Here is a 26,384-nt window from a genome sequence, read left to right as displayed (position 1 = left end):
GAAAAATCACACACTCTCACCAGGGAGAGAAATCAAACTATAATTGAAATAAACTAAAACAATTAGACCTCCGTCCCTTTTTAGTTGTCACCTTTAGGTTTGTTCCGGTCAAATTGACCAAAGCTTGATTGAAATTTATTAATATTTTATCAAGTGAAAAAATAAAAATAAAAAATATGTCACCGGAAATAACTTATAATCTACTTTAAGACGTAATTTTCAGTTTTTTAAAATAATGAAAGGGTGACTTATAATCTTTGTTCAAAAATTAGTCAATTTGACCAACAAAAACAACTAAAAAGGGACGGAAGGAGTATAAAAAATTACTCCCTCCATCCCAATTTAGATGAGTCTTTTGCTCATTTCACACATATTAAGGAGTATTAAATGATTCTTTTTTTTTCCATCACTACCCATATTTATTGTGTTAACTTTCAATTGTATTAGCTACGATGCTATATTGGAAATGATAAATAAAAAATGATAAGTATGAAAAATTGTTGATAAATATGCATTGAAAAGATAGAGGCTCAAGTATCTTGGGATGAATTTTTTTCCTCAAAAAACTCATCTAATTTGGGATGAGGGGAGTAGGTCCGAGTGATTTATGACATACTTAACTAACTTCAATTCCAACAATGTGCCTTGTCTTCATTACATATATAATATTTTATTATTAAAAGTTTTCTTTCATCGTTAAAAGACAACAAAAGGAAGAGATAGAAATGAGTGTGAGTAATATTTTACTATAAAATCTACGATAGGGCAAACAAATATGTGCCTCAAAAATAAAGTTTTAAGAGCTTGTACTAGTGATATAAGACATCACTAATACATTGTTGGATTAAGTTTTTTTACATGATACTCTAAATTATGATTTAGGACATATATGCATTTGTTGGACTTGCTTAGAACACACGAAATTCTAATCTATGTACGCAGAGAATAATAATCGTGTGATATTTCATGATTTTGTTCGTGAACTGTGTTATTCTCATGATATAGGTCACGTTTTTTTTTTAAAAACGAAAAACCAAACTCAAAAATTCATGTGAAGCTCAATAAAGTGAACATAAAATAAAATCCTAGGCGAACAAAACATTAATTAGACTTGGGAGCATAAATGAAGCACACTACATGTAACGTAGCATGACACGTAAAACACAAGAGCTAAACACATGAAACTCATCTCCATCTCCCCCTACACAATCACTACATAATCTCTGACTCGTTCCAGATCAACACAACCAACCGAACCTCCCCAAAATGGGCAAAGGCTCCAACCTCTCCGACGGCGTCCTCAAGAAGATCATCCTCTCCTACACCTACGTCGCCATCTGGATCTTCCTCAGCTTCACTGTCATCGTCTACAACAAGTACATCCTCGATCGCAAGCTCTACAACTGGCCCTTCCCCATTTCCCTCACCATGATTCACATGGCCTTCTGCTCCACCCTCGCCTTCCTCGCTATTCGGGTTTTCGCCTTCGTGGAGCCTGTTACCATGACTGCGGACGTCTTCATGTCCTCTGTTGTGCCTATTGGTGCACTATATTCGATATCTCTCTGGCTATCAAATTCTGCCTATATTTATCTCTCGGTCTCGTTCATTCAGATGCTCAAGGCCTTGATGCCGGTAGCCGTCTACACTATCGGGATTTGCTTCAAGAAAGAGGCCTACAAGGGCGAGACCATGGCGAATATGATCTCCATTTCTATTGGGGTGGCCATTGCGGCCTATGGGGAGGCTAAGTTTGATGTTTTCGGGGTGGTTTTGCAGTTGGGGGCCGTGGCGTTTGAGGCCACCAGGCTTGTCATGATTCAGATCTTGCTGACATCGAAGGGGATTCAATTGAATCCGATTACTTCGCTTTATTATGTGGCGCCGTGTTGTTTAGCCTTTCTGTTTGTGCCTTGGGTTTTTGTGGAGTACCCTGTTCTGAGGGAGACTTCGAGTTTCCATTTTGATTTCTTGATTTTTGGGACTAATTCTTTCTGCGCATTTGCTTTGAATTTGGCTGTGTTTTTGCTGGTTGGGAAGACTTCTGCTCTGACCATGAATGTGGCTGGTGTGGTTAAGGACTGGCTGTTGATCGCGTTTTCTTGGTCCGTTATCAAGGATACGGTCACTCCAATCAATCTTATTGGGTATGGACTCGCGTTTTTGGGTGTTGGATATTATAATCATGCTAAGTTGCAGGCGATGAAGGCCAAGGAGGCGCAGAAGAAGGCGCAGACTCAAGGAGGGAATGATGAGGAAGGCGGGAGGTTGTTGGCTGAGAAGGATGGGGGCGAGGATGGGTGAGTGAGGAAGGCGATTCACAGGACCAAAATATTAATATAAAGATTATTGAAAAAGAATAAAAAAGCAAGAATTTTTCAGGTTTGTGTGAAATGGCTGGCGTTGTTAGAATAAAGATTGATGATACAAGGACTGGGGGCGCCCATCTGCTAATTGCAAATGGATCTACGAGTTATTTACTAGGTAATGATCTATATCTAGATTTTTAGTATTGTTAGGCTTGTGTTTGTTTTTGTTGCTGATAATAGGGGGGATTCAAGACTATCCATCTTGCTTCTTGGATGTAATTCAGTGTAGTCTTGAACTCGCTAATGTACTTTCTCCTACATACTGTTTTCATTGTTCTTTGCTTGTGAACTTATCTTATTTTGATCCATTCAAAGCCGAAGCAAATTGCTGCAGTTATTTGGCGTTTTGAATTCTTGGTTACTGCTTATTTCTCATCTTTTATGCTTTCCACTGTATGTTCATCTCTTTAATCTTACTTGTTTTGCAACTGTGTCTGTGCTTATTCCTATGCTATTGAGACCATGATGCTTGGAGATTTGCAGTAAAACCCCTTGCATAGCTAGTCTTCGCTATACCATCTTTTGAGTCTCAATTCTGAACTTGAGCTTAGAACGGGGATATACTTACTCTCCTCATTCGTTTCAAGTTATTCTTTGTAGACATTACATGTGAGAAAAAACATTGTACAACTGCAGCATTGATGATTTGATGGGACTTGTAATTCCAGAGTTTCCGTGAGTTGAAACAGATGGTACACGAAGAATTCTCTCAGGGTTAATATTGCAGTAGATAAGTAATGATTTCACACCAGATTTAAAATGGTTGTCTATGGTCCAATGCTTCTATTTTGTTGATCATTTTTGGTAACAGAGCATCTGCTGCTTTTTTTTTTGTTAGGTAGAAAATTCCTTTCAGTGTCAGAATATATGCTATCCTAAGATAGTATAACAGGACATGTTTGAATTGAATATACAGAGTGCTTGCTGTAAACAGTTATAGAAAAACATGTTATCGGTTTCAGTTCACTGTTTTAGTCTTGATATGTATCCTGTTGTGTGCTATTTGCCCGGACCCAAAAACCTAACAGATCAACAGTGTTGAGAGCCCATCGACAAAACAGTCGATACAAAGAAATCAAAATCATAGAAATCTGTTGTTTTGGAACTATTGCAGTGCCACATTATACAAAAATTGAAGAGAAAGTTATAAGTTATTAACAATCTATTTACGAAGTGATGAAGATAGATCACATTGCTCTCATTCATCATATACTACTGTCATCTCATCTGGCAATGACTCCATGGATCCTATATTTCCATTAGCAACATTTGGTCCAAAGCATGTGGTTGAATTGGAGGAAGAATAGAGTGACACACATATAGCACTTGGCCTGGACTCCGGTAATTTCATCAGTGGCTCAGATTCATTCATTAGAATCTGCACAACCTTCCTCATTCTTGGTCTTAACATGAAATCTGGATGTAAACATGCAAGTCCAAGAACTAAACTCCTCTTTACTTGTTCTTCACAATAATCTCCTTCAAGCTTTGGGTCCACGCATTTTAATAGATCGCCTATTTCGTACACATTCCATACAGAATCAACCAAGCTATTCTCTTCCATTATACCTCTAGATCTCTTACCACAAACAATTTCCAGCACCACCATTCCAAAACTATAAACGTCGGATTCTGGTGTAGCCCTACCAGTGAAGCTCACTTCTGGTGCTAAATATCCCGGAGTTCCTGCGACCATTGTTGTGACATATGAATCAGTTTGGAGCAATCTAGCTAGCCCAAAGTCACCAAGATGGGGGTTGAAGTCAGAGTCTAGCATGACGTTGTTAGGTTTTACATCACGATGAACCACAGGCACACCGCATTCTTCATGAAGATAAACAAGAACAGAAGCTAGTCCGTTAAGTATTTGGTATCGAGTTTTCCAATTCAGGAAGCATTTACCAATGAATTTGTCTAGGCTTCCATTAGGCATGTACTCATAGACTAGGAGGAGTTGATCGCGCTCATGGCACCAACCTTGGAGCTGCACTAGGTTTTTGTGTCTTAGGCGACCAATTGTGCATATTTCGGCCAAGTACTCCTTCTCACCTAGTTCATTTATACACAGAAATAGGTTTATCTACTCTGAACAAATAAAGCCAATATCAGTTTCTGCTAAATGATCTCTGAAAGATTGTTGAACTTTTGAAAAGTATTTGAGTTTGTTGTATATGTGGTTTTAATAACATTACTTGCCAGCAAATTAGGTAAAAAAAATTAATATATAAGTATGCCTACATTTGAAATAGCAGGTGGAGATAACTTACCTTGAGTTGAAGTTGCAGATATTTTCTTAACAGCTATAGCTGTCCGGTCTGGTAAAATCCCTAAGTAAACGCTACCAAAGCCGCCACTTCCCAAGAGCCTTTCTCTGCTGAAATGCTGTGTTGCCTTGGAAAGCTGACGGTAAGTAAATATTCTAGGAGCATTTGCAGCATTTCTTGTCATATTCTCCATATCATCCTTCCTAATATTTCTCTCATTGTTTCTCTGAATAGCTCGAAGGGCTAATGGGGAAGCAATTGCTGCAACAACTAATAAACCAACAAATATAGGAACAATGATTATTACAAACATCTTGGTTTTATCCCTTTTTTGACTATTTTTTGATAACGAATCCAGTGGCAATTCATACGATGTAAAATTCCAGTCAAGAACACGATGAGTCTCTGACAGAGTACCCGTGGAGGCTGTGAACCCAACATAGACATAGTTTGGGACAGTATCTCTCATTATAATGGAATGATTCAGGAAATTCAGTAGAGGGTTCTCAGCATATGCCAAATCAATCGAAACAATTTTGCTATATCCATCATATGTAATCCTGACCCGGATTTCTTTGCCACTCTTTAGGTCAATCCCAGTGCTGTTTAAGCTCTTCACAGTGACTGGCACAACCACACTTGTCGTGTCAATTGCCACATGATTAGCATCAGGTTCTCCTTCGTTCTTGTACGTGTCTAGCTCTACTGCAAGCTGAGAAAGTGCACCACCTACAATTTTAATAAAAATTCCAAGATTAAATAAACTATATATAATCACTGAATTTATCTCTCATAATTTAAAAATTCATCAGAATAGCAAGTTGAACCTTGAGTTGAGGGATCAAGAATCCCAATAAATGAGCCAAAGCTTTCGGGGGGTGAAGGTCTATCATCCTGAGCCATGATGAAAGACATTCCATCTCCTCCTACTGAATCTGGTTCTGGCAAGATGGATATGGTAAATGTAGTCGAAAAGAAAGCTGGCCATGCAAGAACAGGATGCTTATAAAGAACTCTTCCAACCATAAATGATGGCGATTTCCCTGCAAGCTTCTGTTCAGGATCAGGGGTAAGACATAAGCTGCCATTGCTGACAGTAACTGATCCCATGCATATTAAATTGCTTCCATTTGCACAACTACTAGAATCAAATGAAGGGAATGAGAAAGTAAACGGATCCATAAGGGAATATGTTTGGTTTAACAAGCCGAAAAGAAGCAATACAATGATTAACATTTTTCTGAATGGTGAAAGACAACCAGAAGAAAACTAAGAATCTGATGTATCAATGCATATGTATATAAAGGGTAGACTGATTATACAAGTATTGGATCTTAATCTTGTTTTCTACTGTTTGATTGTTGTCATATTGAGGGTATTTTGAATAATTCTAATATGAGATTCTATTATTTGTTCTTCAAGTTCCAAAGATAACATTAACAAATATGAGGATCTACTCTAGTTTGTCTTGGTTGACTCATTGTTTCCTTGATAAATATTAGTCAAGTAGGGGATGAAGGTCTATTCAAATAACATGAACTTAACTGTAACTTTCTAACAAAAACAGAATACCAGTTAATTAAAAATTAAGAAAGAAAGTAAAATTAGTCATTGCAGAAGTGAACATGAATTGTTAATCTGTTGCCACTGTTCCGGATTAGGTCAGTCTAGCAAAATAATGTTAATTTGTTTATATGTACAAACGAAATTCTAATTCAACAAACACAGATTGTGTAAGGAGTTGAAGTAAAGCTTCTGTCCACAAGAGACCATGACAACTAACACGACCATAGCCAACAACTTATCAAGTATCTGACACAAGAATCACGTGTAACGCACAGACTGTTCCAATTCTGCAGCAGCAATTATTTTTCTTGACAACTACAGAGACTCGCTCTTATCAACACAAATGTCTTGAAAACTTACTATCAGAGGGTATGTTATTATCCACTTCATATGACCCCTTACAGCCTTTGCATTCCTATAGCCTCTGCTTGTCAATATGTCTATCAGCAATTGCCAACCCTCTTCCTATATTTTGCCAGCTTCATTAATTTTCCAACTTCTCCTTGGATGAATGAGGAAAACTCCCATATCTGACATGCTAATCTACCGAAGACACATTAAACTGTGAACTAGATCGGAATTACCAAATATAGCCAATTAATCAGGACCAAAAACTAATAATACTGACTGTACCTGCCTTTGAATTTTGTTTTCTGCATGAAGTGCCCCATGTCTTGCAAATCAAGAATTTTCCAAAATGTAATATTTTTGAAATCATCCACTGTCACTAACATTTGACAATATTTCAATTTTTCCTTGGCACATTAATTTTTCTCTTTTTTAATTACATATTATACTTAAATTATCATATAACTTATTTTCAATCAAAACATTAGTTCAATATCTATGGGATTACAAGGGATTCAATATAGCAGCCAGAATAATCACAACATAAATAAAAACCTTATTTTTAAATTTATTATAAATAATTATATAATTTACAATGATTGCAAATAAATAGAGCCTATAAATATCCAACATTATCCTATGGCATGTGCTTTTGCCACACAATAAGAGGTTGCAGCACAAGTACACTTACAGACCAAGTAACTTCCTAGATTCTTTCCCATCTAATATCTAAGCAGACTCCCTGAAAGTTCTATGGCAGCATCCACTACTCAATTGTATGTACATATTGATGCTATAGTTGCACACAGACCAGGTCTCTCGACATCTTCTTGTTTCTGCAGAGCCAATTTTATCAATCAGAAGCTTCGTGGGACGGTTAAGTTCAGTAGCGTAAAAGCCAAGGTCAGAACTGCACTCTGCTTCACTTGTCAGTAAAATTACAGCTATTTTTAACATTTTTATCATGATTTTGTTGGGTGAACTTTGTTTGATCATTGTCTGAATTGTTTAGGCTACAAATAGTGATCAAGATACAAAGAAGAATAGTGTTATATGTGGGGACTGCGACGGTAATGGTAAGACTATGTCAGTAGTTTTTAGTATCATCAATCTGATTTCCATAAATTGAATCCTTGTCGAATCAACTGTAAGAAGTTCTATAAAATTGTTAGCCGGAACTAGATAAATGTAATAGAAAACCTTGGTAAATACAGAGAACATAGGAATGATAATAGCATACGTCTTGGACATCAAAAATCCTAAAATGAGGCAATTTTTTCGCTGAATAATACTGTAGCATCCCGTGTATATATATCAAAAACTTAGGGTTAATCTGTCTCGGAATCGTATATTACTAACATACATATGTCAGGGAACCAGACCCTACTTTAAATCAATAATCGACCTTCTTAGCTTTCTACAAGCAATATTATTTGCTATATAACTGGTAGCCGTGGCTACTTGTAACCGGGTGTCCCCAATCTTAATATGTTATGAGTGATGACGACAAAATAACATCTGATGTGCATCTGTTACTCGCTCTAATATACAATCACGTTGTTTTAGTATAAGAGATGTTCTGAGTCACAATTTCACTTTTATTACTAGGAATTTATGGATAAAGAACAACTTAATGATGAAATTCCTTATTTCGGCTTTTTGATGAAATTAATTTCAATCACAGGCGCCGTTTTGTGCTCTCAGTGCAAAGGTGACGGTGTTAACTCCGTAGACCATTTCAATGGACAGTTTAAAGCTGGTGAATCATGTTGGCTTTGCGGGTAACTACTCCCAGCATCCCGCCCATTTTTCTACGATTTTTTTTACAGCTGGACTACATTTTAAGATGTATATAAATTTTAGTTTCATAACTTATTTTTAAAAAAAAACCAAAAAAAAAAAACTTTGAAAGTATAATTTATAGGAGTCTTAAAATGTGTGTCAAACCATCTGTCACAAATAAAAAGAATCAAGGGGGGCAGAATCCTAATCGTTTTAAGATAATTTTTGATCAACTTTTGATAGTAGTAGTGATAATGAACCAAGTACAGCTATTTCTAACAAAACGGTTGATTTGGTTGCAGCGGAAAGAAAGACATGTTGTGTGGGAACTGTAGTGGAGCTGGTTTTGTTGGGGGATTCATGAACACATTTGATCCCTAGAACAGATGACTAAAGTATATCGATGATCACGAATGTCGTGAATATCGCGATTGGTGTGATGGTTAAGTGATACAGAGCAACAATATTATTGTTGATGAGATTCGTAAGGAAAGAATGCAAGCTAAACATGAAGTATCTTTTATGTATAACTCTAATATGTACATTGGATTCATGGATTGCTATGCGCTGATAATTGAAGCTCTGTTTATATGTTTTCCTTAGAGCTGAAATCAAGTATTTTAACGATGCAGCACATTGGAAGCTCGAGTCAACTTGCCTTCCGTGTTATTAACATTTTGATGCTGGTGTTTATTATAAGTAGGGGTTCCTTTTGGTTCATGAGAATCTTAAACTCATGCCTTAACCCGATTCCTCATTTCAATTTTATAAGATTGTTTGGACAAATTTAAAATAAGTGATTTTTATTAAAGTAAATAAGTTAATAAAATGTTTGGATAAGAATTAGAATATATGAGAAGAAGCTAGCATTCTCAATTTTTTAAAAATGCTTCTATTTATTTACACAAATGGATCAAGAAAAGCAGAAGTTAGAAACAGTTTCTATGTCTCTTAAACAAACGGGCATATGTCATTCATTGATTAGCTACATGAAAATGACTTAAGAAAAATAATTAAGTATTTTTTGCATTATCAAGCATAACATATTCTTAACATTTTCACTAAATGCTATTACTCAAAGTTGGATTATTATCAACTTATGAATTCTAATAAAACATATATATATATATATATATATATATATTCTCAAATTTAAATTTATACTTTTATACATAATTTGATAAATTAAATAATGAAATATTAAATGCTAACAACACATGAATCGTATACATCCGAATAATTTAATTATACACATGAACAATTCCAAATACATTGTGCTAACAATTTTATTTAAATATAAGAGAATGAAATTTAATATAAATATACCTTATTCTAATTTTAGAAAATGAATAAATCTTGGGAAATCACCGTGTATATGGTTCAATATTTTTATCTTTTCAAATACAATGTGAATACAATATTTGCTCATGTCATTTTAATTACTATCTTCATTATTTACACAATTCACCTTCGTTCTCTATCGTTCGCACACCGCCGCCTTCTTCAGGTATCGCCATTCACCTTCGTTCTCCATCGTTCGCACACCGCCGCCTTCTTCAGGTATCGCCGTTCTCTTTATTTTCTTAAAATTAAAATTTTACAATATTTAATCGTTGATTTATATACTTGAATCTGAATCGCTATGTTTTTCATATCATTGATTGATAGATCTATTGATATTTTAGATGGTAGAGTTACACTTTATCGATTGATTTGTGAATTTGTTGATATTTTGTAGATGGTAAAGTTATGCTTTGTCGATGATAGTGAAACTTGATTATTTTGATCAATTCTTTTTTCCTGATTCTTAAAACTTTATATTTGCGAAATGCATAATTTAGTATCTCTATCTTATAAAATACCATATGAGTACAATATTTACACATGTCATATTAATTATTACTCATCTTCAAGATTCAATTGATTCACTTCTTTTTTTATCATTTGCACACCACCGCCTTCTATGATATCATCACTCTCTTTGTATTCTTAAAATTAAATTTAGAGTTAATTGCAATTGGCACCCCTTTGGTTTCAGCATATTGCACATTGCACCTAATAGTTTTGGAAAATACACTTTGCAGCCCCAGACTTTTAACCCGTAGACACTTTGCACCCTTTCCGTTAATTTCTGCCGTTACCGTTAACTTTTCCAGGGGCATTTTTGGAAATATAATTATATTTAATTAAAATCAGACATTTATTTAAATTTTCAGACCATCTAAACGATATTTTTTGGAAAAACTTAAAGAACGAAAGTTGTAGAGAATAAAAAGATCTTTTTAGAACAATAACGTTCAAAATTTAAATAATTATTTAAAAACGATTGTTCATTTTTACAAGATAGCTAATTTTTGAATTTTTTTTAGAATAATTATAAAAATAATTACGAAAATTTCGAACCTTATAGTTTTAAGAAGATCTTTTTATTCTCTACAACTTTCGTTCTTTAAGTTTTTCTGAAAAATATCGTTTAGATGGTCAAAAAATTTAAAGAAAGGTCTGATTTTTAATTAAATATAATTAAATTCCCAAAATGCTCCTGCAAAAATTAACGGTAACGGCAGAAATTAACGGAAAGGGTGCAAAGTGTCTAGGGGTTAAAAATCTGGGGCTGCAAAGTGTATTTTTCAAAATTATTAAGTGCAATGTGCATATGCTGAAACCAAAGGGTGCCAATTGCAATTAACTCCTAAATTTATTACTTTTTTTTTTTGAAAAGCAAAATAGAATATATATAGATAATGAACTTAATACATCCAGAAGCATTACCAGTCCCAATCTAAACAATCAAACTACTACAAGCATGCAGACAAAATGACGATTCCCAAAACTACATGAAACTATGCAGACTGATATATTACTATTCCTAGAAGAAACCCCATGCATATCAGCAGCCCTTCCATATTCCTTGAAAACATCAAAACACTAGCTAGTTAATCATCTCGACAATCCCCACTCCGCCATCACCAGCAAGAATCTCCTGACCATCCTGGACATCGTTGTCCACCATCGGAGCCTGAGCATCCACCCCATCTTCCACTGCAGGAGCAAGATCCGCCTCATGCACAGCCATAAAGCGTTGATCAGAAGACCCTAGCCCCATATCCAAGCACCACAACTCAAAGATTCTACCAAAAGGATGTGCAATCACTACCATTACCTTGAAGTTATGAGCACCATAGTCCGCTAGATATTCAGCAAGAGCGTTTGCGTTATTATCGCACAGAGAGGGTTCCAAATCAAAGTTAGGGTCTGCTTTTCGTTGATTAAGTTGCTGAACAATGAACTCATGCTCCAGTGGAACACCCTCTAGGAGATATATCTAATATATAAATCGTTGATTTATATATTAGATATAAATTCTTATGTTTATCGTAATAATAGATTGATAGATCTGCTGATATATTAATGGGTAGAGTTACGATTTATCAATTGATTTATGAATCTATTCATATTTTTATAGATGGTAAAGTTATACTTTTCTGTATTATTAAAACTTGATTGTCATGATATTTTTTCCCTTTATTTATTTAAGTTTGTTTTGAAGAAACGCATATAATTATTTGTGTTTATGTTAATATAAAATATGAATTTGTCAAAATATGAAAAAACGCGGCTAAATATTTGTTCTAATTTGAATTAGATCGGGTATCTTATATATATATATATATATATATATATATATATATATATATATATATATATATATATATATATATACTCTTAATTGATCATCTAATATAAACTTTAAAATATCTTATTTTTTTGTTGTTATAGATTTATAAATTTATTTATAGTTTTGTTGATACAGTTTTTGGTAATTTCCCTGAAATTTGATATTTGTGTTAATCTTGATTAATGATGTCAAAAGTTTCAGATAATCATGTATTGTCATTGTTTGTGTCGCCTATTAGATATTTGATAATAAGAAATTATTTTAACTTATTTCCAGTTGATTATGAATTTCTCTTTATTTATTTGAGAGTTAATTGCAAATTGCACCCGTACACTTGAGTCCAAACACACTTTAGTACACATATTTTTCTAAATTACATTTCGCATCCACTTACTATTTTGCGCCGCAATATACACCCTTTCCGTTAAAAGTTAACGCTGCCATTAAAAATTTAAAGGCACTTGTGGTATAAAAAAAACCTAGACCCACTTCTACTTTACAGATACGTAACCAAAAGCCATTAACGATTTCTAGCAATGAAAATTATTTTACAATTTCTAGCAATGAAAATTATTTTACAGAAATCTCTCGTGAAATGGTAACCACCAATCCCATATTTTAAACCATAATTAAATTCACCAACATAAAAACACCCATCGTAACAAGTCTGCACTCCAGTTCCATGACTCTGTCCATTAAACCACTCCCCTACATAACTATCACCTGTACGAGAGCTATAAACACCATACCCATGACTGGATCCATGGCGGTAGTATCCTTTGTATCGACTCTCATGAGCCTAACTCTCGGATACATACCCATTATATTTGCAGTAGGGCAATTAATAACTAATTAGGGCAGATATACAGTAAGGCAAAAGTAAATATTAGTTAGGGCAGTATATAGGGGAGGGTTCTGGTACAAACTTACAAACTTTTCTTGTTCAACACATATATAACTTGAGTTCAACATTTTTTAAAGATATTTTGTTGAACATCGATTAAAATTGTGTTGGAGAAATACATAAACTAGTTTTTCAATATAAGAACTAAGTTAAACGTATTATATAACCAATATTTATCTTTCTAGACGCTAACCAAACTCCAGAGGTATAGTTTAAGCATCTCTATAAATATATTCAACACAATGATGATTGATGTTCTACACCTAATGTTGAACCCCATTTACGAATGTGATGAATGCACGATTTATCTGTGTGTTATTTTTAAAATATTGATGTTTTTTCAATAATTTTCAACATGGATACTTTCTATAACTAAGGATCAACAGGTTGAGAGAATAGAAAAAATTCAAAAAAAGGTTTGTAACTTAAAAAAGTTTTTATTTGATCATATCCCTAGATATATATGGGGAAAAAGATTGTTAAAAAATAGTATTCCTAATTTACCCCTTACTAGATTGACGGTAACGTGGATATTTAACGGAAATGGGTGGAAAAAGTGTATATTACATAGCACTAAATAGCAAGGTGATGCGAAATGCAATTTTCAAAAGTATGTATACTAAAGTGTGTTTGTACCTAAGTGCAGGGGTGGAATTTACAATTAACTCTTTATTTAGTTAATTTAGATGGTTTGTTTCTTTAATTCTTCTTTCCGTAAATCATACTTTTAAAATAAATTACAATAACTTGATTGTTTTAATTTTGGGTCAATTATCAAATTTTTCACTGAAATTGTTTCAAAAATATTAGTAAGTAATATATCTCCATGAAATTTTACTTGCCTCACTAAAATGAAGTAATGATATAGATACATCGTAGTAATTAACTTTTTTTAATTTTTTTATAATATCCATAAGACATACATTCTTCTATTTTTTGATAGTAACTATTTTATTCACGTTTTTAAATTTCATTTCATTCATCTCAAATAGGTTACCTCCATAAAAAAAATCCAGTTCATTCGTAAAATAAATTCAATTCATTTATCACACTCTCAAGTTTTTGAAATACATCAATTATGATTATATATTGGCCACTCCTTTAGTGTGTGTGTGTATATATACCATTATCATTGTAAAGCATATAAAGATAATGTCTAGTTTCTTATTTCCTAATTTTATACGCTGCTTACTTTAAAAAAGAATTTATGCTAGCAGACGAGTCATGAAATATGTTAAAAATGGGAAGAAGGTAAAGATGATCAATTGATTTAGTGAGTCGAGATGAGTAACCTTGATTCTATTGAACAATACGAGTGAGTGTTGAATTTGTTACTAACCTACCTAATTTTTATCTATATTTTCTAATAAAATACATATAAATATTCAAATTACCAACAATATTCATTAAACTTAAAAAAATTAATAATACCAAATAAACTATAAAACAGAGTGGTCATAGCCAAAATAATATTAGGACAATTTAAGAAATTTGTTATTATATTTGTAAAATTCTTTTAAATAAACCTTAACATTAAACATGTTTACAAGAAGTTCTAATATAGATGAGTATCCACTTAATAATCGCAAGAAATTGAAAAATCATTCTTTCCACTTTATTCTTGTCCTACTTTTTCTTTTCCTAAATTATTCTTGTCCTACTTCCCGCGTGAAGATAAACACACTTTTCTTATTCATATATTCATATATTATTATTATTATTTCAATATTTCCTCTGTAAGGAAATCTTTATTAAGAAATTTTAAAAAGTGAAAAACACCCCATAAGGCCATAAGAGAAAGAAATAGTGGGTTTCATCTCATCTCTTTCTCTTTCTCTCAAACGGGCTTGTGTTTTGTTGAATGATCAACTCAAGAAGGTATTTTGTATACATATGTGTATTTATGATAGTTCTTATGTGGGTTTATAGTTCTTGAAGTTGTACTGTTTTTGATTTCTTGTTTTTATTATGTATGACTGTGTTGATTGCTTAATGATAAAGTTCTTTACTTGATCACTTCTGGGTCACCCTTGAAAACTGTTAATTTGATGTGGAAACAATTTATCATGTAATTGACCACTCTCATTGTTGTTATAACGGTTTGGATGATGTTACAAGGGTTTAGATATATTGGGTCTTTTTTATATGGAAGTTAACTTAATGGCCACATTTGTTGGAATGTGTTTTTTGTATTTTTGTTGTAGAGTTTTGCAGTTTATGGTTTTCTGGTTATGTTTGAAATTATTTGATGCTCGAACTTTATGTATATAATTTCTTTGTTGGTATTCTTCTTTTCAAATTGTTGTGTTTACATATGCTTAATGTTTGTTAAAGTTAAAGACATATCTTGTTTATTTTACTTCTTGTTGGAGATTTTTGTGATTGATTATTTCCGTCATACTATTGTAAGTAAATCTACTTTTTATGCTACTGATAGTCTGCATTGTACTCTACATCAGTTACTTATCAAGATGAAGACCATTTGTAATTAAGTAATTTATGTATATTCTTGTTCTTAATTTCATTGACTGAAGTTTTGCTTGCTTATGCTGTGTTGAGATTATTAAATGCTCTGGATTGAAGAAAGTTTGTCTTTTAGTTTTATGCTTCATCTCTAGGCTATTTTTATAAGTTCATGCTGAACCTTATTTTTTTATGTAGTTTGGTTGTTTAGTTTGCTACGACAGTACTGTTATTTATCCTCTTGTATCCATTAAAAAGATTAAATGTGTGTGTAAGTTATCAATTAACAAATGTATGTATGTGTAAAGACTAGAGCTTGACATCAAGGAAGTAAACATTATTATAAATTATAAATAGTGTATGTTGCCTTTCGTGCCAGGTCAAATTAAAGATCGAATCTCAGAGGATCGTGGTTTGTAGTTGCAGGGGTTAAAAGAATGGGTTCTGAAGAAAGTGAAAGGAATTTGGTTGTTACTCAAATTAGTGTTGGTGGGTTTGATTTTTCTACAACTGCAATGGCCCTCCTAGAGTACTTTGAAAATAATGTGGGGGTTGTTTGGAGATGTAGATTAAAGACCTCTTCAACACCTAACGAGGCATATCCAATTCCAGATTCTGAAATTGACACTGAAAAAAGTAAAAGACTAAATTCATATGAGAACTTGATACCTCATGCGTTTGTGCATTTTGCAATCCCTGATTCGGCACAATCAGCCGCCGATGCTTCAGGGCGTTCAGAGCTTATACTGGATAAAAATCCTTTAAGAGTCAGATTAGGGGCTGGAAATCCACATCGCATGAATCAGATGAGAAGAAACAAGGCGCCCTTCAAGTTACCAGATGTCCGTATTGAGATTGGGAGCCGGGTTAGCAAAGATGAGTTTTTTGTTGCCTGGAGAGGCCCTCCTACTGGTGCAGATTTTCTTGTGGACCCCTTTGATGGAACTTGCAAGTTTCTTCTTACGAGGGATACTGCTTTTTCTTTCCTGGGTTTTCGAAACCATTCTGTAATAAAGTGTAACTATAAGGTCGAATTCTTGGTTAGAGACATTCGATGGATAAAGAATTATAAAGATACAACACACTTAATTGTATTGCTGCATTTGGAGTCCTCTCCGAAGTTGTACTATAGAACCGCAGATGATGATATTAAAGAATCAGTTCCATTTGATATTTTGGACGATGATGATCCTTGGATTCGGACCACAGATTTTACTGCATGTGGTGCCATCGGGCGGTGTAGTGAATATCGAATACTGATCCAACCACGCTACGGAATGAAGCTGAGGAAAACTATGCAATACCTGAAAGAGCAAAGGGTTTCTATCGAAGATTTGCAGACACGACTTACTGTCCAAGATGAACCTGATTTTGGGATGCGCTTGCATGATCCATTATATTGTATACATTTTAAGGAAGGTATTAACTTTAAAATCTTGTTCCTAGTGAATGCTTTACTGCATAAAGGCATATTCAATCTGCACACATTGTCGGACCAGTTCTTTAATTTACTGAAATCCCAAAAGGAGGAAGTAAATATAGCCGCGCTGAAACATATATGTTCTGCCAAGCGTCCTGATTTTAATGCATGTAAAAGATTGAAAAATGATCAGGATAGGTTGCTGAAAAATCCTAAGCTTCTAAGAACCAGAGAGTTGGATGATATTGTTGAAGTTAGAAGGTTAATCATCACCCCAACAAGAGCTTACTGTCTTCCACCAGAAGTTGAACTTTCAAATAGGGTTCTTAGACACTATAAATTGCTTGCTGATCGATTTTTACGGGTTACCTTCATGGATGATGGCATGCAGACCCTAAATAAGAATGTTGTCACTTACTATCCTGCTCTTATTGTGAGAGAAATCACATCAACTTTGAATCCCCAAAAAACCTCAGTGTTTAGGAGAATGAAGGATATCATATCTGAAGGATTCTATTTATGTGGTCGGAAGTACTCTTTTTTGGCCTTCTCAGCTAATCAATTGAGGGATCGGTCTGCCTGGTTTTTTGCTGGAGACCAGAATACTCCCGTGCTGGAAATCATGAAGTCGATGGGCCATTTCACCAACAGGAATGTTGCAAAGTGTGCTGCTAGAATGGGTCTGTGCTTCTCATCCACTTATGCAACTGTTGAAGTTCCTCATAATAACGTCGATTTTGAGCTTGCAGATATCAAGAGGAACGGATATGATTTTTCCGATGGAATCGGCAAGATATCACATGATCTTGCAAAGGAAGTTGCAGAGAGATTGCAGTTGAACGTAAACCCTCCATGTGCCTATCAGATTCGGTATGGTGGCTGCAAAGGTGTTGTTGCCTGTTGGCCAGCCAGTAAAAGTGGGATCCGTCTTTCTTTGAGGCAAAGCATGAATAAGTTTGAGTCCAACCACACAATTCTTGAAATTTGCTCTTGGACTCGTTTCCAGCCTGGGTTCTTGAATAGGCAGATTATAACCTTACTTTCAGCTTTGAACGTCAGTGATAATGTATTTTGGAATATGCAGGAGTCAATGATTTCGAAGCTGAATCAGATGCTTGTAAGTGTAGACGTAGCTTATGATGTTGTTACTTCCTCGTGTGGTGAAGAAGGGAATACGGCTGCTATAATGTTAGGTGCTGGTTTTAAGCCTCATAGTGAACCACATTTAAGAGGCATGCTAACAAGTATAAGAGCTGCACAGTTTAGGGACCTCAGAGAAAAGGCTAGGATCTATGTTTCTTCTGGAAGGTGGTTAATGGGATGTTTGGATGAAGAAGCAATACTTGAACAAGGGCAGTGCTTTGTCCAAGTGTCAAATCCTTCACTTGAAAACTGTTTTGCGAAGCATGGTTCAGAGTTTTCGGAGACAAAAAAAGATTTACATGTAATTAAGGGCTTTGTGGTGGTGGCAAAGAATCCATGTCTACATCCTGGAGATGTGCGCATTCTAGAGGCAGTAGATGTCCCCAGCTTACGTCACCTTTCTGATTGCGTGGTATTCCCACAGAAGGGAGATCGTCCGCATACAAATGAAGCATCAGGAAGTGACCTTGATGGTGATCTCTACTTTGTGACATGGGATAAGAATCTTATCCCGCCTGGTGAAAAGAGCTGGCCAGCAATGGATTACTCCCCTGTAGAAGTCAAAGAGATGCAGCGCAATATTAAGCTCCAGGTGATTATTTGCATATGCTGATAACTTGCTTGAGGTTTATTTTTTAAAAATCTTGGAAATTTTTTGTGTATCTTTGCCAGTTAATCACCAAGCACCCCAACATTTAAAACCTCAAGTTTTTCTTACCTAAACTTAACCGAATAAAATTGTTAATCATGATTGAGTAATTGAGAGACTTGAAACAAAACCTTACTTCAAGTTATATTTTTATCAGGACAACTATTACATTTAAATTTTTGAATATTATTGTGCGTAATAATCATAACTTGTTATATCTGATATCAAATACAAACAAATGAGTCAAAATGGTATTAATGTTTTATGTCCCATTAATAACCTTTGGCATGTAATTATGACTGATTGTTGTTTAGATAAGTACTTGCTACATGCTCATTTTGTATAGGTTACGAGTACTTTGTGTTTTCAATTTATAATGTTCATTTTTAGGTCCCAAGATTTAGATTATACAGTTAATGGCTTAATGCTACCAAGAAAAAAAGTTCTCAAGTGAAGAAATAATTTCTAGTTGTTGTGGCACAACACTCCCCCTTTACTTCACGTACAGAAAAATACAGTGTTTTAATAGTGCTATAGATTGTTGATTGTCCAAAAGTCCATCTAATGTTTTTAGTTAAAGTTGTGTTTATTACATGTAGAAGTCTTCAGTTAAAAATGTTAGACTGCTACGAGTTGTTGGTTTGATTTGCTTCTATGACCTGGTCACTCAGTGATATCTACCAAGGACATTTATGTATACTTTATTATTTAAAACAGGAGCCTAACTTTGTTCACAAACTCTTTGTGTCATAATGTTGCATACAGACTCACATGAGAAGATAATGTATCTCCTTATATCTGAATAAAATTAGCTTTTATAAATAAATTATGAAATTACAGGACGTAGCAGATTTCTTTGCTAAAAACATGGTCAATGAAAGCCTGGGTACCATCTGCAATGCCCATGTCGTTCATGCTGATAGCAGCGATTATGGAGCGATGGATGAAAATTGCATTCTTTTGGCCGAGCTTGCTGCCAAAGCTGTTGATTTCCCAAAAACGGGAAAAATTATAAACATGCCTACTCATCTAAAACCAAAATTGTACCCCGACTTCATGGAAAAAGAGGATTTTCAGTCATATAAATCTACTAAAATATTGGGCAGGCTTTATCGCAAGATCAAAGATGATTATGAAATCGATTCGACAGATTCTATGGAGCTCAATTTTCTCCCCAGAGAAATTCCTTATGACATGGATCTGGAGACACCAGGATCGGCATCTTTCATCGATGAAGCATGGGGAATTAAGTGCTCTTACGATGAGCAGTTGAACAATCTTCTAGGACAGTATAAAGTGAACAAGGAAGAAGAGGTTGTAACCGGACACATTTGGTCCATGCAGAAACATAGTAGCAAGAAGCAAGGTGAACTAAAGGAGAGACTGAAAAATGCTTACAACGCTTTGAAAAAGGAGTTCAGGAGAGTTTTCGAGCACATGGATACTGATTTTGAAAACCATTCCAATGATGAAAAGAATGCAGCGTATGAACGCAAGGCGTCGGCATGGTACCAGGTAACTTACCATCCCAAATGGGTCAAGATGGCGCTGGACCTGCAAGATCCTGATGCTAATGACAAAGAGACTGTAATGTTAAGTTTCCCTTGGATAGCATCTGACTACCTCGCAAGGATCAAAATAAAATGTGGAGGAATGACAGATGCCATTACTCAACCCCACAAGCCCATCCATTCTGTAGCAAGGTACCTTTCAGGTAAGATATAAGTAGAAGTCCGGACTTTCTGATTCGATTTCTAAAGCTCTTGGGACTTTTGCGCCACATATAATAACTAACTGGGTGATCCAAAACTATTATGGTTTCAATTATTCTAAATTCTGCTGAACTGCTTTGTACTTGTCGTGCAACCTACATCTGTATAACTAAATATGAATTTGTACTTTAATTGCATCAGGTTTGTTGGTTTTCCTTTGAGAATTAGTAGTTATAAAGCATTCTGCATGTTCATATGTACTACAGTAGTAATACTAATACCCATCGGGGCAGCTGCTTCTGCTTTCTAGTGTGGGGAAAAGTTTACAGAGTAAGATTTTCTTCGCTTCACCGAATTTCCCGGTGCATGCTAAAATATAAAGCAGTGAAGAAAATGTTAAATTTTGAACACAAAAATGGAGAAACAAGTTGAAGTTTACACAAATGACAGTGCTTTTCTACCTGTAATCCTGTATAACTTTGCATTCTAATATCTAAACAATAATAGATACTACTATAGATTCTTTAACAGATCTAGGCGAGTTCACAGGGAGACTATTCTTGACATGTTGGTTAAGCAAAACTGCGACTATTTTCAACATGATTTTTGTATGAAGAAAGTCATTCAAGAAAGGCAAGTGTTTTGGCGAGAAAGGACTTTTCTGAGGTTTCTCGTTAATTCTCTCTTAATCATCAAGTACTTATAAGTAAAGCTTGTAAAAGCGTGAAACTTTTTCAAAAAAAAAAAGTGCAACTTACAAGCGCTCCAGATTGTACTCAGCAGCGGGGAAGAAGGCCCTGAACGAGGCATTATATCATGCGCCCATCATTCTTGTAAAAAAATGGTGCCCATCATTATTATAAAAAATTGTTAATATGACTATTCGATCTTGTAAGATTTATTTGAATTATTATAATCACTATATATATCATTCTTTCAAATTTTAAAATAATATTAATAAAAAAGTTACAACTGTGTTTATTATAATTTTTTATATATATATTGTAACCTTTGATTCCAATTTAGTTTTATAATTGGGTGGCGCATGCATCATGATTATGATTTCATTAAATTTTCTATAAATTATTTTTTAAGATTTGATGTAATGATATATATAGTGATTTTGGACTTTAGTAGTTAAAATGAGTTTATATTAATTATTTTTTAAGATTTAATATAATAATATATATAATAATTTTAATAATTAAAATAGTTACCGTAAAGATCGAATAATCATTTAGATAGTTTTTTACCATTCTTAGAATAGTGATCGAGTAATCATTTTGACAAAAACGGTGCATGTTCCAGTTGGACATAAAAAAATATTGCAGTTTTAAATTGGTCCAGCTATTAACTCGTAAAGGGTCCAAAATTTTCAAGAACCCTATAGTCCAGATATAGTGATTATATGTATTGGACAGAATAAAATCCAGCTCTTGATAGAACATAAAAGTGGAAGAAACGTAAAAGAATATAAGAGAGCTCGATGATTACTAATTTGTATATTATTTTTTGACAAAGATGTGTCAAAGCAATAGTAATTTAGTACAGCTTGTGTGTTCAAACCGTCTCCTCATCATCTCTTCTGACCATCTTCTAGCTTCAGATTCCATGCCAAACTTGGCAAAACCGTGTACTACATAATCGCAAGTTATTCTATTGGGCTCAAGCCATTTCTGACATTACCTCTTAAACAATGTGCAAGCCAAGTGTTGAATAACTTCTTCCAAGTCCAAAATATCTGAAATATCACTGATGTAAGGGAAAATGCACGAATCGGCTCACCAAGTGCCCAACTGAAACCAGTGGTGACGTGGTGTTATGTCTTGATCGAATCCAGTAACAACAGAGATTTTCAGCCCTGGAAGAATGTAACAGAAGCTAATTACCAATAAAAGTTGAAAGAGGTCTTCCATCTCTGATTGTGTGTCGTCCACAATATTAAACACTTCATCATACTTAATGTTATTGCAAAGGACTGGCACAAGCTCCTCGTAACATCGGAGACTAGGTGTTTCTTTGTTCCTCCTCATTTCCTCAACATAGCTCAATGCCATTTCTGCCTTATTCATCCTGCAAACACCAATAATCAAGCACTGACACAACTTTTTCCCAGCATTCCTTTCTCCTTTCAAATCGTTAAATAATTTGTCAGCTGAAGAAGTCCTTTCACTCTTGAGATAACATAAAAGCATATGAATCTTTGTTTCACATCAGGAGTAATATTACTAGCTGACATCATGTCATACACTGCCCTAGCCAGATCATGTTCTCTGGCATGTCCAGCAGCAAAAATAAACATCCTGTAAACATGACGCTTCTGCCCCTTACGGGAGAGTTGAATCTCCAACATTCTGAGAAATTTCTGCTCTGGATTTTCCATATCAAACAGAAGCTCAATAACATGTTTAAATGTCATGGAGGTGTCGGGTCATGACCTATTTCTTGCATTTCTATGAGTAATCTAACTGCAATATCTTCCCTATTCGTCTTTTTAAAAGCATCTAACCTTTTACAACTAAACGAACCTTATAACGTTCAATAGAGCCATCAGCATGCTTTTTAACTTTGAAAACTAATTTACAGGAAATTGGTTTCTTGCCTTTTGGCAAAGGAAAAAGTGACCAAGTTTCATTAGCTTCAAGAGCAGAAAACTCTGCAGCTATAGCTTGTTTCCATTCAGGAAATTGAGCGGCAATGTCATATGAAGAAGGTTCAGATGGAGGTAATATACTATCAGTAGGTAATGCACAACAAACAGAAGTGGGATTAACAATCAACTGAGATGGATGACAGATAGAGGGAAGAGTATAAGAGCAGCAGGAAGATAAACAGTGAGTATGTAAAGGATGTACATAATCTTGCAAATGAGAAGGTAGTTTTATAATTCGAGTTGATTATCTAGGAACAGGAGATGTAGTTTGTAGAGAAGAGGAAATATCAGTATCATGAGAAATAGGATCCGATGGTGAATTGGAATGAATATCAGATACATCAGGAACAACAGATAAGAGAATGCATGTAGAAGAATTATTGCTCTTCACAAGAGGAAATATATTTTCATAAAATTGACATCTCTGGAAATAGTGATAGAGTTGTTTGCTACATTGAGAAATGTGTAAGTCGTTTTGCCAAAAGGATTTCCCAAAAACACACAAGAAATAGCTCGAGGAGAGAACTTATCTCTGTGCACCTTTGGAATACCAACATGAGCAAAACAGCCAAATGGTTTTAATTTTTAAATGATCATATAGTGGTCTATGACCAAATAACACCTCATAAGGAGTAATACCATGAAGGACTGTAGATGGGAATCTGTTGATCAGATAAGTTGATGTAAGGACACAATCGCCCCAGTATTGTTTAGATAGATTAGATTGAAACAAAAGAGCTTTTGAGGTTTCCGGCAGATGTTTATGCTTCCTCTCCACAACACCATTTTGTTGTGGAGTGTGAGCACAAGATGTTTGGTGTAAGATTCCCTTACGGAGAAAAAACTGACTAGCATTATGGCTTAGACCTAATTCTAGAGCATTATCTGTTCTATCAGATTGAACAAAAGCATTAAACTGGTTTTCAGCCATGGCTACAAAATATTTGATGAAAGAAAAACATTGCTGTTAGTACTGAGAAGATGTGTCCAGGTGGCTCTAGAGAAATCATCAACTATAACTAAAAAATAACTATATTTGTTGTAAGTCTTAACAGGATATGGCCCCCAAATATCAACATGATTTAATTGAAAACAAGCAGTTGAATGAATTTGACTGGGGAAAAGGAAGTCTGTGTTGTCTAGATTTTGCACAAACATCACAAACAGGAAAATCAGTACCAAAATCAACATTACAAAGAGAAAGTGTTTTGAGTTTTGACATTGACAAATGTCCTAATCTATGATGCCATAACAAAGCAGTGCAATTGCAGGCAGAGACATGAGCAGCAGGAAGCATTGAGGTGGAACAGGAACAGCAGGAGAAGCAATAGATGCAAGAGTAGGATGAGTGAAAGTATACAGGCCCCTCTGAGTATTACCAAGCACCAGTGGCTTCCTCAGAGAAGAGCTCTGCAATAAGCAAAATTATGAGTGAAACTGATAACACAATTTAGTTGTTCTGCCAGCTTACTATTAGAGAGTAGATTAAGTTTGAAATGTAAAACATATAGAACATTTTGTATGTAATTTCAGGTGAAATATCTATATCTCCAGCATGAGTAATTTTAAGGATATGACCAGTGGGAAGTGACACGGTGAGTGAGAAGATAATGGTTCAAAAGTAGAAAACAATTCCCTATGAGAGCACATGTAATCACTAGCTCCACTATCAAGAATCCAGGTAACAGTGTATGAAGTTGAAAAAGAAGCAGTAAAAAGATTTATATTACCAGCAAAATTAGCAGCAGAAAGATGAGGAAATTTCAGCTTCAGCCGCCTGAGCAAAACGTTTGGATCTTGTAAATTTAAAATCAGCTGGAAATCCAATCAATTTGTAGCATTTGTCAACAGTATGCCCTGTCTTTTTACAATAGTTGCAAGTTAATGCTGATTTCTTAGTATCAAAGACAGGCCTCTTAGATTGATGGAAACCAGACAGTCTTGAGTGAATTTCTCTAAGTGATTCTTCTTGAAGTAGAATGCGGTAAACTTGAATGATACTAGGAAGAGGTGTTCTCATCAGAATAGATCCTCTCGTAGAAGTGTACGAGTCATTCAGTCCTATTAAAAATTGCATTACCCTCTGGTCCTGCTGATACTTGAACAATTTCGTTGAAGCTCCACATGTACATCCTCCACAAGTACAAACAGGCAAAGGAGACAAAAAGTCTATCTCATCCCAGAGCATTTTCATCTTAGTGAAATAATCAAGAATGCTATTGTTCCCTTGCGACAATTCACGCAATTCCTTGTATAAACCAAACAATTGAATACCACGAGGAGAGCCATATCGTTCTTCCAATTCTTTCCATATTTCATGTGCAGAGTTAGAGTACATGACACTACCACCAATAGTTTCTGAGAGAGAACCAAGTAACCAACACATAACCATAGCATCGCAACGAGACCAACTCTCGAAAGTAGAAGAAGCAGCATCTGGTTTGGATAAAGTTCCATCTACAAAACCTAATTTATTGCGAGCTGATAAGGCTATAGTCATAGAGCGTTTCCAGTAACTGAAACCAGTTCCATCAAACGGATCACTAACAAGCTTCATACATGGACTATCCGATGAATGAAGATATAGAGGATTACTCTGATCTATGATTGTTCTAGTTTCAGGAACAGATGTAGAGCTAGATGTAGTCATGATGTCACAGAATTTGACACAATCACAAGCAGAATCAATGATATGTGTGAGTGTGATAGAACGTAATTGATTGTTAAATTGAGACGAAAAACCTAATTGTTGTTGCAGCAATCGAGAAGAAAACGGCAATGGAGATCGTACAGATCGAATTGATGTTGCAGCAAGCGAAGAAGACGACAATGGAGTCTGCTTGAACCGGCACTGATGTGCACTATGCAAATCGAGATATGCGAATTCAGAGACTCTGAAACCATGTCATATTTTGCGGATACAGTAACAAGCTAGCAGAGAATCGAGAGAGAGAGAGATTTGAGAAATTATCATCTATCATTGAGGTACTGAAGAGAATGGTCTTGTTACAAAATGAGTAATGTGAAATATATAGAGATGGAAGCTACTGTAACAAACCATCCAGATCTAACTAATCTTAGGCGGGAAAATGAAAAATGTATGAGAGCTGGTATTTACAAACTAAAATATTTACAAATAATTAAGTGATATGTCCAACATCTAGTAACCATCTTCCACTCTATTGTTCTTGCTCATAGCTGATTTGAATTTGCTGTATATAGAACTAGAAGGTATGCAATCTAAATCCAAGCTCATGCAGACAATAGAATCATACGGACTTGATTGCAGTGTACTCTTTCTTCCTCATCTGAGGAATGGGCCAAGCCGATCCGTTGTTGGCTCAGAAAGTTCATTTGCTAGTTCGAAAGAAACTGAATCGGGTGCAAATGGGATTTCAAATGGTTTTTTCATAATTAAATTATTAATTATCT

General features: G+C 34.8%; 5 protein-coding genes across 6 annotated transcripts; 3 read left to right on the top strand and 2 right to left on the bottom strand.

The window, feature by feature from the left end:
* Positions 1-1,123: 1,123 nt before the first annotated feature.
* On the top strand, positions 1,124-2,658 carry LOC108196274 (probable sugar phosphate/phosphate translocator At5g25400). Its single transcript, XM_017363492.2, has one exon. It carries the CDS (start codon positions 1,267-1,269, stop codon positions 2,302-2,304), a length of 1,038 nt encoding a protein of 345 aa, XP_017218981.1. The 5' UTR covers positions 1,124-1,266; the 3' UTR covers positions 2,305-2,658.
* Positions 2,659-3,425: 767 nt separating this feature from the next.
* LOC108222774 (probable L-type lectin-domain containing receptor kinase S.5) lies at positions 3,426-5,867 on the bottom strand. The gene is made up of 3 exons (XM_017396679.2): positions 5,461-5,867; positions 4,637-5,362; positions 3,426-4,418 (listed from the first exon to the last, which is right to left on the bottom strand). Exons 1-3 carry the CDS (start codon positions 5,813-5,815, stop codon positions 3,568-3,570), a joined length of 1,932 nt encoding a protein of 643 aa, XP_017252168.2. The 5' UTR covers positions 5,816-5,867; the 3' UTR covers positions 3,426-3,567.
* A 1,331-nt stretch (positions 5,868-7,198) lies between these two features.
* LOC108213307 (protein BUNDLE SHEATH DEFECTIVE 2, chloroplastic) lies at positions 7,199-8,931 on the top strand. Its single transcript, XM_017385092.2, has 4 exons — positions 7,199-7,450; positions 7,560-7,623; positions 8,232-8,328; positions 8,632-8,931. The coding sequence occupies exons 1-4, from the start codon at positions 7,301-7,303 to the stop codon at positions 8,708-8,710; spliced, it is 390 nt and encodes a 129-aa protein (XP_017240581.1). The 5' UTR covers positions 7,199-7,300; the 3' UTR covers positions 8,711-8,931.
* Positions 8,932-14,634: 5,703 nt separating this feature from the next.
* LOC108204482 (RNA-dependent RNA polymerase 6) lies at positions 14,635-20,514 on the top strand. 2 transcript variants are annotated; one of them, XM_017373944.2, is made up of 3 exons: positions 14,635-14,790; positions 15,755-18,530; positions 19,428-20,514. In XM_017373944.2, exons 2-3 carry the CDS (start codon positions 15,813-15,815, stop codon positions 20,310-20,312), a joined length of 3,603 nt encoding a protein of 1,200 aa, XP_017229433.1. In that variant the 5' UTR covers positions 14,635-14,790; positions 15,755-15,812; the 3' UTR covers positions 20,313-20,514. The 2 variants fall into 2 exon arrangements, with proteins under 2 accessions (XP_017229433.1, XP_017229434.1); XM_017373945.2 differs by having other exon boundaries at positions 14,661-14,790; positions 15,796-18,530.
* Positions 20,515-24,022: 3,508 nt separating this feature from the next.
* Positions 24,023-26,300, bottom strand: LOC108196485 (hypothetical protein). The gene is made up of 2 exons (XM_017363789.2): positions 24,683-26,300; positions 24,023-24,362 (listed from the first exon to the last, which is right to left on the bottom strand). Exon 1 carries the CDS (start codon positions 25,600-25,602, stop codon positions 24,691-24,693), a length of 912 nt encoding a protein of 303 aa, XP_017219278.1. The 5' UTR covers positions 25,603-26,300; the 3' UTR covers positions 24,023-24,362; positions 24,683-24,690.
* Between the last annotated feature and the right edge of the window lie 84 nt (positions 26,301-26,384).

This window comes from Daucus carota, chromosome 1, assembly GCF_001625215.2.
Source record: "Daucus carota subsp. sativus chromosome 1, DH1 v3.0, whole genome shotgun sequence".
Lineage (NCBI taxonomy): Eukaryota > Viridiplantae > Streptophyta > Magnoliopsida > Apiales > Apiaceae > Daucus > Daucus carota.
The sequence above is the reverse complement of the archived record's forward strand: the minus strand, read 5'-3'. Positions and strand labels throughout refer to the sequence as shown.